Raw genomic sequence first — 16,020 nt, 5'->3', positions numbered from 1 at the left:
TTTCTTTCTTTTTTTGTTTATTTGATGCTTGTAAATTGTTTATGGTAGGTGGCTTTATTACTAGTCTCAAGACCTCTTTAAGAAACGACTACTTTCCAGAAATGTGTCCTAGGCGTAGCTGACTTTTAGCGTTTGAGTCTGTCCCAGGATCCTGTCTTTTCTGTTTATTAGGGATGAAAGGTTGCAGCCTTTTTGACCTAGCACCCAATTCTTTGATACTGGACTATACTAAATTTTATGACACCCAGACAGTTTAGGTACTGCCATAGAAGGAAGATCAGTTGATCACAACTATGTCACCTTGGCTAAAGTAGTATAATCAGTAATATCAATAGCATCAAACACAGACTAGAATATGACTAACTGTGATAACTAATAATTTGCCACCTTTAACCATAGGTACACAATTTATAGTTATATAACAAAATCTAAGACAAATCAAAAGATTATATACATTAAATATCCACTCAGTAGAATGATTTTACCCTAAGTGGAGAAAATTTAAAGGTAAAAGAGGAAAAAATGGAGAAATGAAAAAAGAAAAAGAGATTAGAAGTAAGGCTGAAGGACTAAGGAAGATGACCCAAGCCTCAGGAAACTCGTGAAGAAGACAAGAGGGAAGGAAAGAAGGAAAAAATAAAAACAAGAACAAAATAAAACTAAAAACGATGCTCACATTCACAAAGAAACAAAAACAAACACTCAAAACAAACAAACTAAAAGAAAAGAAGGCAAAAGTAGAAAAAGAGAGAGAGAGAGAAAGAGAGAAATTTATCTGTGATGTCAAGCCTATGGTTATCTTCTGGAGTCTACAGTTTTGTGGCAGTGTCCAATTCAAGGTGTGATTCTGCCCTCACTGGTAGACAAGGGAGGCAGTCAGAGCCTAGATCTGTAGGATGAGGGCAGGTTGCCAGTTCTGAGACTTTCAAATCCACATAAATTCAGGCTGAACCTGGCCTTTGATCATGGGGGCGGAGCCTCAGTAATTTAACTTATAACAGTCTGGGTGTCTCTTGCTGGCTTGACCATGGCTCCTTGACCATGGACATCTCCTGTGGCTATCCCTCACCATGTCACTGTGGAAGTTTAACAGCCCTTAGATGAAGCCAACCCATGGCTGCTCTGAATCCCACGATCAGTTGGCCCTCCCCTAAAATGTCATCTGACCAACCACTCTCTCCAGAGGATAAGGGCAGATGCTTGGTCTGGAGTCACTCACTAGTGGCTGTAGCATACAGCATCCACTGCTCTATTCCACTGGTGTGTTTCTTCCTGAAGACCTCTAGAATTGTCTGCTTTCACTGTGTCTCTGTAGATTTGATCTTCCTTTCTTACCAGCCAGGAGCCAGGAGCCAGGGAAAAAGTGCAGATTGCCCCTTCCTCTTTCTACAGTGTAGTCTGTCTCTTCAATTTCTCTCAAAGCTCCAATTTTCCCTTCAGATCCTTTCTGGGCTCCAGGAATCCACCTCCCTCCTTCTTTACTTCAACAAGTTATTTTCCAATATCTGGATTCAAAATCTTGGAGAGGCTGATTTGTTGCTCTGCCATCTTCCCAGAAGTCCAATTCTTTATATATTCTAGATATTAGTCCTCCATCTGAGGAGTAGCTGTCAAATTTTTTTCCCAATCTGTAATTGTCTCCTTATTCTGCTAGTTGTTTGCTTTGCTGTGCAGAAGCTTTTAATCAACCATTTGTTGATTTTTTATGTTATTTCTGGTGCAATTGGGGTTCTGTTCAGAAAGTCCTTGCCTATACTTTTGTCTTCAAGAGTTTTACCTATTTTATCTTCCAGAAAGTTGTCTTTTTATTTTAATATTTAGGCCTTTGATCCATTTTCTTTTAATTTTATTACATGGTGATTGATATGAGTCTAGATTCAATCTTCCACATGTATATAGCCAGTTTTCCCAGCTCCATTTGATGAAGAGGCTATATTTCTTCCAGTATATGTTTTTGGCCCCTTTGTCAAAGATCAGATAGCTGAATGTGCCTGGAGTTGTTTCTGCTTCCTGTATTCTGTTCCACTGATTCATATATCTGTTTTGGGGCCAGTACCATACAGATTTTATCACTGTAGCTTTATAACATAACTTTAAATCTTGGATTGTGATGTCTTCTGCCTTGCTCTTGTTTCCCAGGATTGCTTTAGCTATTCTGGGCCTCTTCTGGTTCCATATGAATTTTAGAAATTTTTTTTCTAATTCTGTGAGGAATACTGTTGGTATTTTGATTGAAATTGCATTAAATTTATATATCAAAAATCAAATTTATATATCAGTTTTCATGGCATAGCCATTTTTACAGCATTCACTCTGCCTATCCAGGAACAGGGAATATCTTTCCATTTTCTGACATATTCTTTGATCTCCTTTTTCAAAGTACTGTAGTTTTCATTATAGAGATCTTTCATTACTTTGTTAGATTAATTCCTACATATTTAATTTTTCTTGAAGCTATTGTGAATGGTATTGTTTTCCTAATTACTTTCTCAGTGGGCTCATTATTGGTGTACAGGAATGCTAGTGACTTTGTGTGATTTTATATCCTGAATATATGTATACAGTAAGTCCCCAACTTATGAAGGAGTTCTATTCTGGGAGAATGTTTTTTAAGTTAGAATCATTCATAATTCCAACAAAGCAAGCCTTACCTTTGATGCAAATATACAATATATATTGCTTTGAGCTTCCTAGCAGTCACTTCCACATTGCCACTGCTTTTCCTCTTGCTTCTGGACATCCTGGGCTCTAATTGAGCACTGTACTACTGCACACTGTCACACTGTACAGTAAGCATACAGCAGCACAACTGTGACAATGTTCGGCAGACACATGAGGTACTTCCATGATTTGTTCTCATCTATGAATGTTTGTAATGTGAGGTCTGTTTGTATCTGTGAAGTTTGCAACTCAAATGTTCGTAAGTTAGGGACTTACTGTATTTCTTAGAACAGTGCCTGGAATACTGTATCATGTAAGAGTTTGGTACATAATAAGTGCTATATATGTATTTCTTTCTTAGTGTTTGTTTACAATACATAATAGGTATATTTGTACTAAGAAATTGGTACATGTATGTAACATATCTTAATTATTTTTATCATTTTACCTCCAAATATATGTATTCCATGTCATCATCAGATTTACTGATTTCCATGTGTTCAATTTGGATTAGCTTAGTGTGCCTTTTAATGTGCTATTTATTCTTTATGTCAGTTTTACTTTCTCTTTCCCTTTAGGTGGGACATTTGGGATGAAGAACTCAGAAAAGAGAATTTCTGGAAAAACTACATTTCATAGTGAAATTGAAGGTGATGATACAAGGGACAACTCATTGTGTTCCATTTTAGAAGAACTGAGCCAAGATGCTGAGCGGATAAAAAGATGTCAGGAAAAATGGGACAACTCTCTGAATCACACTGCTTTTGTTAATAAGAAAATATTGAATACAGAGTGGGATTATGACTCTAGAGACATTGATAAATGCATCCATCTAAGCCCAAATCTTATTCCTTCACAGAAAAGGCCCCATATACATGAATCATTTGGGAAGCATTTTAAGCATAATTTAGACTTTTATATTCATAATAAAAACAATGCAACAAAGAACTTTGATAAAATTATTGGCCACAGTCAAGTTTTTGCCCAGAGTACTTCTTATGCTGCCCATGAAAATGTGCACACAGAAGCAAAGTTCTGTGAAAGTGATCAGTGTGGAAAAGTCCTCAGCTTCAAACATACCTCCAGTCAAAATCTGAAATTTCCTGTCAGGGAAAAAGCAAACACATGTACTGAATTTGGGAAGATCTTCACTCACAAGTCACACCTCTTTGTGCCTCCAAGGATTCACCCTGTGGAAAAACCTCATGAGCTTAATAAATGTGTAAATGTTTTTACACAGAAACCACTACTTAGTATATATCTAAGAGTTCATAGAGAGGAAAAACTATACATATGTACTAAATGTGGGAAGGCCTTCATCCAGAATTCAGAATTATTGATGCATGAGAAAATTCATACAAGAGAGAAACCCTATAAATGCAGTGAATGTGGAAAATCATTTTTTCAGGTGTCATCTCTACTTAGGCATCAAACAGCTCATTCTGGAGAAAAACTCTATGAATGCAGTGAATGTGGGAAAGGCTTCTCCCTGAACTCAGCTCTCAATGTACATCAGAAAATCCATACTGGAGAGAGACATCACAAATGTAGTGAGTGTGGGAAAGCCTTTACCCAAAAGTCAACACTCAGGATGCATCAGCGAATTCACACAGGAGAGAGATCCTATGTATGTACCGAATGTGGGCAGGCCTTCATCCAAAAGGCACACTTGATTGCCCATCAAAGAATTCATACTGGAGAGAAACCTTATGAATGCAGTGACTGTGGGAAATCTTTTCCTTCTAAGTCCCAACTTCAGATGCATAAGCGAATTCACACAGGAGAGAAACCCTATGTATGTACTGAATGTGGGAAGGCCTTCACTAACAGGTCAAATCTCAATACTCATCAAAAGTCTCATACCGGAGAGAAATCTTATATCTGTGCTGAATGCGGGAAGGCCTTCACCGACAGATCAAATTTCAATAAACACCAGACCATTCATACTGGAGAGAAACCCTACGTCTGTGCAGATTGTGGGAGGGCCTTCATCCAGAAGACAGAGTTAATTACACATCAGAGAATTCATACTGCAGAGAAGCCTTATAAATGTTCTGACTGTGATAAATCCTTCTCTAAGAAACCACATCTCAAAGTACATCAGCGAATTCACACTGGAGAGAAGCCATATATATGTGCAGAGTGTGGGAAGGCCTTCACTGACAGGTCAAACTTCAATAAACACCAAACCATTCATACTGGAGACAAACCCTATAAATGCAGTGACTGTGGGAAGGGCTTCACCCAGAAGTCAGTTCTTAGTATGCATCGCAATATTCATACATGAAATAACCCTGTTTCTTAGAAATGAGAAAATTTTTATCACAAAAGTCAGGTCTAAGTATGTATTATAAAATCCACCCAAGACAGAGCCAGGCGTGGTGGTGCATGCCTGTAATCCCAGCACTCAGGAGGCTGAGGCAGGAGGATTGCTGTGATTCGAGGATAGCCTGGGCTGCATAGTAAGTTCAAGGCCAGGCTGAACTACATAGTGAGACCCTGTCTCACGCACACAGACACAAACCCATCCAAGACAGATCCTAGATTAATACATTCTATGAGAAAAAGCAGTAATCAGACTATATTATCTGAGATGAGAAAAATTATTCAGAAGACCCCTCTAAGAATATACTGAAAGAGACAGAGTCTTTATATTTGTACAGTCTCACAAAATATAGAACTCATACTTGGAAAAAATATCATTTTGATACTTTGGAAAAGGCCTTCCTATATGAAGTATTATAAGGCAAATTGTTACCAAATTCTTTATAGGAAGGAGAGTGCAAAATTATATAAGTGGCAGTCATGTTTACTGTGTTAGAGTAAATATTTCAACATAATAACAAAAAGGTTGGACAATAAAATATATTTGATGTATAGCCCTACTCTCAGTTCTGTAGGGTGTCTGGCTGAACACATTGCATAGCAGGGGGAATAATTGAATTGAAATTTTTTCTTTAAATCTAAAATGATTGGGCCTATCAAATATGTCTGTTGCATGTTTCTATTGAATAACTGCAAGTTAAGTCATTTTGGTTTTGTATATGCACAAATCTGCAGATACAATTTTACACGAATACATAAATATCCTATCCATACTGGTATCCATGACATAGTATTTTTGTCTTCTGTCATTGTGGTGCAAAGCAAAATGGCCAGAGATTCCTCCCATCATTTTATGCATGCCCCTTTACAATATTCCTTTGCTGTTTCTTTTATGAAGAAGTAGCTTTTCTTTCTCTACTCTTTGGCTTTAAACTTGGCCAGTGGATATTGGCAAAGAGATTCAAGAAGAGGTTTGAGAAGTGTGAAAGCCTGCCTTGAGACTTACCCTTTTTTGCGGCTCTTTGGAATCCTGAGACTACTCTGTGATGAAACTCAGATTGCCCTACTGGGGAGCATGAAAAAGGATATAAAACGGGCAAGCCAGACGAGCTGAGGCCCCAGAGACACCCCCTCCCAAGTAACCTGCCAACCATCAGACATGGAAACACAGCCTTCCTAGACCTCCAGCCCCAGCAAAGCCAGCTCAGCTCAGCCCAGAATAGCCATTCTAGTTACCCCAGCCAACATGAAAAATTGTGATATAAATAAAATGATCACTGTTTTAAGTAATATGTTTTGGGGGTAGTTTGTTGCATACAAATGCTAAGTAATACTTAAAAGTATATATGTGTGGAGTGTATTACACCCAAACATAATGTGGCATTGGCTTTGGAACTGGGCAGCAGGTGGAGACTGGAAAATCAGGGAGGAAAACTGTTAAAAGCTGGAAAATATGGCAGCCCACATTATGTAGTAGGAAAAAAATGGCAAAACAGTTACCATGCTCTGTGGAAGATAAAGAATGAGTCAAATAAACTTGTGAATCTGACTAAGGAGATTTTCAGCAGAATATGGGAAGTGTCAGTTTGCTTCTTTTAGCTGCATATGATAGAGGGCAGAAAGACAAATGAATTAAAGTAACAGTTCTACTGGCAAGCAGAATCAGAAGAAATCCAGAAAATCCAGGGCTTACTGAGTTGGGAAATAACTGTTTCACCTAGCTCATCTCTCCAGCCATCAAAATATTCTCAAAGTAAAAAATGACCTCAGGGTAAATATCAAATCATGGGTGTGTCTCTAAGACCCATTATTGCAATGTGTGAAACATTGTATTGGTGCTTGGGAGAGTCTCTCAGCTAAACTAATGGGCATATAAAAATCTTTGTGACATTATCCTACTGCTCTGAGAAAAGCTTATCTTAAAAAGAATTGGTGTGACATTTGGGGCACAGAGTTGATCTAACCAGATTTATAGGAAACCAATACATTTTGTAGTAGAGTTTTACCAGTGAAACTACCTCCAGGTTGAACTGAAAGGGTTTGAAACAATTAAAAATGAAAAATGGGCTCTGGACTTCCCTTTCTAACTTCTACAAACAGTCTACAATCCAAGAAAGTTACTCACCTGCAAACATGAACTGTTTCTTATGAAAAACAAAGGATGTCTCAGAGGGAAGACCCAAGAACTATGTATTAAAATGGACTGGGAGCCATTCCCAAGGACACCTGTGCCATAATCAAGAAGCACTATCTGCCCTTGGAGCAAGGGGTCCTACTAACATTTGCTCTGTGGAATTTCAAACCTATTATGAAAAGGTGACTGATACGTGCCTCTTGTTCCTCCTCTTTTTAAATGGGAGTATCTATTTTACTTATTCTATCACTATACAACCATATATATATGGGAGGTGGTGTCATATAGCTTGTTATTTGGCCCTCAGGTGTCTGGATCGAGAAACTGAAAAATCTAGCCAAGGAGCCCCAGTCACATCTGAACCTGAGACAAAAGACTTGAAACCTTAGATTTGAACTTGATGCCATAATTTTGGATGAGATACTTGGAGGTCCTGGAGTGGAAGTATAGTTTGCATGGGGTGGTAATGTAAATAATTTGTGACCAGAAGATACACTGTTAGAAAAATGCTATGAAGTTCTTGTATCTCTGTATGTATGTGCCTTTATTTATCTTTGTATTTCAATTGGGATCATTTCTATTTGTTTATCACTGATCTCCACTCATCTCCACTCCCACCCTGGCTGTTTCAGAACTACTGACCCATTGAAGACTTTTCATCTCAGTTGTTTTCTCTTTTATTTTTTAGTATTTCCATTTCATTCTTACAGTGTTTGTTTTTCTGCCGAATTCCCCATCTGTTCTTGTTTTCTACTGTTTCCTTTGTCTTAGTTTGTACTACTCTAAGAAAGCACTGTAGAGTGTGTGGCTTATCAGCAATAGAAATTTATTTTTTCTGAAAGTCTGAAATCATGGTGTCAGTATGGTTGGGTTTTGGTAAGGACTCACTTCAGGGTTGCAGACTGCCAATTTCTCATTGTATCCTCCCGTGGCAGAAAGAGGTAGAGAGCCCTCTGAGATCCCTTTTATAAGCACAGTAGTCCCATTGATGAGGGTTCTATCCTCATGACCTAACTACTTCCCAAAGGCCCCACCTCCTAATATTATCACACTAGGGATTAGATTTCAGCCTACAAAATTTAAAGAATACAAACATCTAGTCTATAATACTTTTTACATATTAATCATAGTTATTTTAATTCCATGTATAGTAGTTCCAGTAACAGGGCCACAGTCTGGGTCTGCTGATTGCTTTATCTCTTGACAGCAGGTTGCTTTCTGTTGCTGTTTTGCATCTAATAATTTTTGACTGAATGCTGAACATTGTATGTAGGATAGTATAAATTGAGGTAAATAGTATTTATTCCTGGAAATAGGCATGGCTGCTCTTCTGATACGCCATTGGCATGGTGGGATTGAGTCTATCTAGTCAGCAGTTGGGCTATTTTTTTGTTTTATTGTTAGTATTGTGACCTTCAGTGTACCATAGACTTCAAATTTCTCTAATGTTACCTTGTGTTTGTAACAGACACTGGTTTCTCGGAAAATTTTCTCAATCCTGGGCCACACTTGCCTTTAGGCCTTTCCTGTGTGCCTGCATTTCAGTGTGGGTCTCTTTCCATACTCTTGCCTCTCCCTTAGCAGTAGATTGTCTTCTTACTTGATTCTTGCTGACCTGGTATGGAGGGAGGAGCAAGAGTTGCTCTATATCCCTGGGTATTCATGGGTTTTTCATTGATCCTGCATCTCATGGTCTGGGACCAGGATGGTTTGTTTCTTCCCCTTCTATCATGGGTAGATTTTTTTTTTCTTTTCCCTTCCTCTCATCACAGTGAATATTCACCTATGTTCTAAGGACAACTGTTTGATGCACTGTCCCCTGTGCTTAAGGAGAGTAGGAGAGTAGGGTGCCATTGGGTCTTTAGATCATTTCTGTATCAGCAGCTTCCCCCTTCCAGGTCTACACCATGAAGAGAGGCTTTCTCCAATTTCCTATTCTCCTCCCAGTGTTTCCTTGTGAGCACCCAGCAGAAGTCTGTGGAGAAAAGCCTGCAAATGTGTAGACCTATAGGTCTATAGTTCTCAGGGAGTCTGTATTCTCACACTCTCCCACACTCAGCCTCTAGCAACTCAAAAAATCCTTGCCGAATTCTTAGTGTTCCTATGGTGGCCCCCATCTCCCTTCCTTCTCTGCCACAGGTGACCCAGTGATAACTGCCTGCCTCCTTCGTAGCACTTGCCTTTTCTTATGTCTTGAGCTAGTTGGTTGCTCTGTGATCTTAGCTTTCTGGTAGCTTCAAGAAAACTTATGGGTTTGTAGACTGTTCAGCTTTTTTCTTGTTAAAAGGATGTGAGTGTTGCTCTTTCCAGATGTCTGCATCATAGGCAGAAGCCAGAAGGGTAGAGAGTCTCCTTTGGGTACTATGATCAGAATCATGCCTCTTTTTAATGTTACTTTGCCATTTCACCCATCAAGAGATAAAATCTATTTCAGAAACCCTTGAAATTGGGCTTGGCCATTTCTTTGGCCAATAGAACCAGTAGCAGATATGAAACAAGCAGAGGCTTAAAAAGTACGTGCACATTGAGTTTTTCCTGCACTTGCTGCTTTTTGGAATCCTGGGCCCATGTGTAAAAAGGTCTGGACTGTACTGCTGGAAGATGAAAGACCTCATGGGACAATGATGGAGCAGACAGACTATCCTACATGAGGCACCCTAGTCCAAATGGATTGTCAACTGCCAAACATCCTAGCCATCCAACCCTGGTCAAGGCAGCTGTCTGAAATCAGCATCCTCTGAGATTACCCTGAGTGACTGCTCCTTCTAGTATTCATGTTCTTGTATAATTCCTTCCCCTTGAATTTGGACTGGATCTAGGGATTTGGTTCTAGTGAATAGAAATGAGGCAGAGGTAATGGGATATCACAACCAAGATCAGGTTATCAAAAGACTGACTTCTATTTTAGGTGTTGATTTCTCAGATGGCTCGCCCTACGGGCAGTAGGCTGTCACCTCATTAGTCCTATGGAAAGGCCCTTTTGAGTGAACATAGGAGTATATTCTCTCCTAGTCTAGCCTTCAGATGAGACCACAGCCAGATATCTTGACTGTAATGTTATAAGAGACCTCCAGCCAGGGTCACCCTTTTGAGCCATACCCGAATTCCAGACCCACAGAAACTGAGATGATAAATGTTTGTTGTTTTAAGCTGCTACATTTTAAAATAACGAGTTCCACAGTAATAGGTTGATAATACACTGGCTCAGACTAGAAAAGCTCTACCATACATCCTACTCATCCCAGAGAACATAATCATGGATTAAAATGTTTATTGTTTCAGGGCCAGGGATTTAACTCAGTGTTGTCGCCACCTGCCTTGCAAGTGCAAGGTCCTGATTTCGATCCCTGGTACCAAAAAAAAAAATGTTTATCATTTCAAGTCACTAAGTTTTAGATGGCTTACTACCCAGAAAAAGTTAACTGATAAAGTCACTATTTACTGAATTTCCTCCTTATTCTCCAGCAGATAATCAGTACTAATCAACTACTGTGGGTACTTTGATATTTTAATCTGTGCTTATAAATATGTATATATATGTGTATTATCATGTTTATAATCAAGTTTTATAAGGATTGTTTCCTTCTTTGATTTTCACAAATAGGATCATTGCATACAACCATCTCTCCATCTTGCTTTATTATTCAACAATATCTGTTTGGAATGGTGGCATATGTGCAGCAATTTTTCAGTCATTTACATATTAAAATTTATTCATCCCCATTTTCACCTGTTTTGGTTACTAGGAGCAATGCAGTTAAAAATACGTTAGGAGGTAAGCTGTGCATGAGGATGCATAGTTACAGTCCTAGCTACTTGAGAGGCTGGGGCAGAAGGAACACTTGACCCCATGAATACAAGGCAGTATAGCAAGACCTTATCTCAAAAATGTTGAGGTAGTGTGCATACTGGTTAAGCAGATAGACCCATGAACCAGCCTACTAGAGTTCCAATCCTGGCTCTACTAGTTACTACTGGCACAACATTGAGCAGGTCAGTTACTTCTCTGTCCTGATTTTTTTGCAGCTATAAAAGATATTCACACCTAGTACCTATCTCATAGATTTGACTGAGAAGTATATTTCTTTCCTAGGACTGTTTTATAAAGTACCACACATTAGATGACTTACAGCTATAGACATTTATTTTCTCGCAGTTCTGGAGGCTCAAAATCAAGGTGTCATCAGGACTCTCTTGCAAGATGCTGGGGGAGGAACTATTTCATGCCCCTCTTCTGGGCTCTGGTAGACTCAGGTGTTACTTAGCTTGAAGATGCATCACTCCAGTGACGTGGCCATTTTCTCTGTGTCTTCACATTGCATTCCTCTATGTGTGTGTCTTGTGTCTAAATTTCCCCTTTTATAAGGTTATAGCACATTCATGGCCACTCTAATGACTTCATTTTAACTTGGTGACTTCTGTAAAGATTCTGAGTAAGGTCACATTCTGAGGTCTTGGGGTTAGAATTTCCACATATCTCTTTAGGAGGATACAGTTCAACCCATAACAAACAGTTAATGCATTTATCTGTGTAAAGCACTTAGGACTATGTGTGGAGATAAGTTCTTAGTGAAAATTAGATAACATCCCACTCTGTGTTTGAGATGAGCTGAGAATTGAGAGCTTGTCTGTGGCATGTAAGTCTCATTTAACAGAAAAAGCAACCGCAGGACTGAGACTTGTGCTACCAGTGTTTGAAGACTGTATCAAGAAGGATTCGTCTACAGAGGATAATGAAAAGGAGCAGCCAGAAAGGTAAAAACATAACATGAGAAGAGGGCTCACTGAAGTGTGTTTCCAAAGAGCATTTCAATGTAAAACTTGTTCAAGCTGAAGTTCCATTCGTATGCAAATGAAACTGATTCTTGAGTTTGTGACAGGAAGGCTATTGTTGACTTTGATGAGTGTTATTTTGGAGATGGATTTGAAGAAAGCAATTGAGCAAATCTAAAGGAATTTCTGAAAATTCAGATAATTTTACTTAGCCATAAAGTAAATCCTCTGTTAGAAAAATACTATGTCGTGAGGCTGGATTGCTCTGTTGTTATCTGGATTAAACTGAAAAATGAGAATTGGTGAAGAGTAGAAATTATATGTGATTTGGGAGGTCAAAGGGAAGAACCAACCTTCCCTCTAAAGTTATTTGAGATTAGATACAGTGAGGGACAGAGGCAGAGAGCCACCAAACGGGTTCCAATTTTTTCTCACTCTATTCTCTATATCCAGCCTGTCTTTCCATCTCCCAGCCCTGCTGATAGACATTGGCCCCAGGCTAACAGCCCCCCTTCACAGTTCTATTTTAGCAGCTGGATATGCCTAGCTTCTCAGATTTTCTTGACAGTTCTGATTTATCTACCAATGCCAGTGACTTCTCTAATCTTTCAGCTCTTCCTTTTATATCCTTACTTCCCCATATAGAACTATAAATTATGCATGGTCTTGTTAATATTTTAAAATTCCTTATTTCATAATATGCAGTGATTATGCTATCCTGATTGATAGTTATACTTTCTTTTCCTGAGATCTTGATAAATGTTCTAATGGTAATGTTGAGTGATGCCATTGAGAAATCTTAGATAAACTCGTTCTCTTTTAGTCTTGTACATAATGTGCCTTTCTGCCATATGATTAAGTTTTATTCTTGAAGTTAAGGATCTAATAGAAGCATATACCTTGATCCTGATCTTTGTGAATTAATTTTACCTTAGTTATAGTGAGTCATTCCAATCATTCATTTTGGAGAAGTTTTGCTTAACCGTTTTCAGATCCATTCCTTCTCTTCAGGGACATCAGTTATGATATATAAGATATTTTTGTCTTCTATATTTATTTTGTAGCATTCTACATTCATTTCATATCATTTTTATTTTGTGTGATGAAATCTAGCCTCCTGTTGAGAGTCAATTTCCATGAAACTCTCATGTTTATTCATTAACAACTGATTTTCTCAGATTTATTTTTATTTCAGGATAGTGAAGATAGAGAATGTCTCCCTCTCTGGAAACATTTGCAGAGCAGATTTGGTTACATTCTAGGGTAATAAGATAATGTGCCTATCTGAAGAGGAGGATGGGAAATAAAACAGTGTTTCCCTCCATATTTTAATGAGTACATTTTCTTTTTTTACTGGTATATGTTTATAGTATACAATGGTTACTGGGTTTTTTTTAATGGTTAGTTTCATTGTGAGGAGTTGGTACATGTACATGACATTACTTATTTCTTTTTTTTTTTTTTGGTACCGGGGATCGAACTTGGGTCCTTGCGCTTGCGCAGCAGGCGACGAAACCACTGAGCTAAATCCGTGGCCCTCTTATTTCTTTTTTTAACTTCTTCCCTTTCCCTCCCCCCACCTCCCTGCCTCCCTTGGACCCTTTCATATATATAATTATTATTTTTATACATGTTTATAGTATGTGGATCACATTTTTCATAGGTACTTGATGTATGATAATTAGTACAATTTAAATCAGGTAAAAGTATTAAACTGGGCATGGTGGTGCACACCTATAATTCCAGGGCTCAGTAGGCTGAGGCAGGAGGATCACTCCAAGTTTGAGGCCAGCCTGGGCTGCATAATGAGTTCAAGACCAGCCTGAACTACATAGCAAGACCCTGTTTCAAAAAAGAAGTGTTGCAAGAACAGTAAAATACATATATGTTTCACTTTTGTCTTGATTTAACATTGTATATTTAATTTTTTCCTGAAATAGTTATAAACATTATAACATTACACCCTCAAATAATTGAGTATTCATCTCCTAAAAATAAGGCTATTTTCCCACATAATTGAAATGTCATTATCAATCTAATTCTCATATCCAGTCCACTTTCAAATTTCTCCCATTGTCCTCAAAATATATTTTACAAGTTTATTGTAGTATAATTCACATATGATAAATGGAACTTGTTTGAAAATGTACAATTTGATGAGTTTTGACCTAAGTGTAACCTTTCAAACCATCACAATAAGAAAAATGAACATACCCATCACCCCCAAGAAAATTAATTTATGCCTCTTCATCATCCAGCCCTCCTTCCTCATACTTTCCCCCCATTCAGTCAACCACTAATCTCTTTTCTGCTGTTGCAGATTAGTTTGCATTTTCAACAAATTTCTATAATGGAATGATACCATAGGCATCTGTTTGGCTTCTTTCATTTGGGATAATTATTTTGAAATGTGTTTATTTGTTACATGTATTTATATTCTTTCCCTTTTCTTGCTAAATGGTATTTCATCGTATGGGTATACCAAAATTTGTTTATCATTTCATGTATTAATGGACATTTGTGTTTTTATAATTTTTGCTATTACAAATAAAACTGTTAAGAACATTTGTATACAAGTCTTTGTGTGGAGATAGTTTTGATTTATCTTTGGTAAATGCCTATGAGTGAATGGCTTGGTCATGTGGTAGGTATATACTTAACTATTTAAGATATTGCCAAACTGTGTTCCAAAGTGGGTTTACCATTTTGCATTTCCATGAGCAGTGGGTAAGTGCTCCAGTTACTTCCTGTCTTTGCCCTCAATGTGCATGATTAATATTCTTAACTTTAGCTATTTTAGTGGGAATGTAGTAGTATCTAATTGGTTTTAATTTACACTTCTACAATAACTAATGCTGTTGAGCATATCTTCATGTGCTTGATATATCATCCTTAGTTGATGTATTTTTGGCATCTTTAGTCTTTTTTTTTTTTGTACCGGGAATCGAACTCGGGTCCTTACGCTTGCGCAGCAGGCGGCGAAACCACTGAACTAAATCCCCGGCTCGTCTTTTTTTTTTTAATGGGGTCTTACTATGTTACCCAGGCTGATTTTGAACTCATGGGCTCAAATTATCTTCCTGCTTCATCCTCCTGAGTACCTGGGACTACAGGTATGAACCATCATGCCAAGCCATCTTCGCATTTTTAAGGTGGGTTATCTTATTGAGTTATAAACAGTCTTTATAATCCTAGATATAATTCCTTTGTTGGATATGTATTTTGCAAACATTTTCTCCTAGGTTTTTCTTTTCATCTAGATAACAGAACAAAATATTTTAATTTCAGTAGGTCTGATTTATTTTTATTGACACAATAACTGTGCAGTACATCTTTATGGGGTAGAGTGTGATGTTTTGGTACATTTATACATTATATATTGATCAACTCAAGATACTTGGATTTTTCATCATCTCAAACATTTATCCTTTCTTCATGATAAGAGCATTCAAAACCTCTTCTAGCTTTTGAAAACTATATGATACACTATTATTAACCATAATTATACTGTGTAATAGAAACCAGAACTTATTCTTCTTGTCTATGACTTTTACCCATCATTACCAATCTCTCCCCATTTCCCCTGCTCCCATATACTCCCCAAACTCTGTTAACCAGTATTCTGCTTTCTACTTCTAGAAGCTCAGCTTTTTTTAGATTCAACATATGATTGAAATCATGTGGCCTGGCTTATTTTACCAAACATAATCTCTAGGTCTGTCCATGCTGATGCAAATGACAGGATTTTGTCCCCTTTTATGACTGAATAGTATTCCATTGTACGTGTGTGTGTGTGTGTGTGTGTGTGTGTGTGTGTTTAAAAATCCATTCATCTGTCCTTGGCTATTGTGAATAATGCTTAAATAAACATGGGAGTATAGAAATTTTTAGTATTGATTTCATTTCTTTGGAAATATATCCAGTACTGGGATTGCTGGATCACATGGTGGCTTTGTTTTTAATATTTTTGAGACATCTCCATACTATTTTCCGTAATGGATGTACTAATAACATTTCAGTAGTATGTAAGAGTTCCCTTTTCTCCATATCCATGCCCACATTTGTCACATCTTGTCTTTTATGATAACCATTCTAACTGGGGTGAGATGATATTTCATTATGGTTTT

At 37.8% G+C, this 16,020-nt stretch overlaps 1 protein-coding gene across 5 annotated transcripts in view; it reads left to right on the top strand.

The window, feature by feature from the left end:
* Znf81 (zinc finger protein 81) overlaps window positions 1–13,462 on the top strand; it is a 174,614-nt gene extending 161,152 nt beyond the window's left edge. For all 5 annotated transcript variants that reach the window (XM_087189917.1, XM_087189920.1, XM_087189918.1 and 2 more), the window contains one exon: window positions 3,240–13,462. In XM_087189917.1, the coding sequence (XP_087046043.1) occupies window positions 3,240–4,948 (1,709 nt within the window). In that variant the 3' untranslated portion in view covers window positions 4,949–13,462. The remainder of the gene's footprint in view (window positions 1–3,239) is intronic.
* The last annotated feature ends 2,558 nt before the right edge of the window (window positions 13,463–16,020 follow it).

The sequence above is a fragment of the Heterocephalus glaber genome, unplaced genomic scaffold, assembly GCF_053883595.1.
Source record: "Heterocephalus glaber isolate CG9 unplaced genomic scaffold, H.glaber_assembly_v1.0 deba00001547, whole genome shotgun sequence".
Lineage (NCBI taxonomy): Eukaryota > Metazoa > Chordata > Mammalia > Rodentia > Bathyergidae > Heterocephalus > Heterocephalus glaber.
This window is presented reverse-complemented; position numbering and strand designations above follow the sequence as displayed.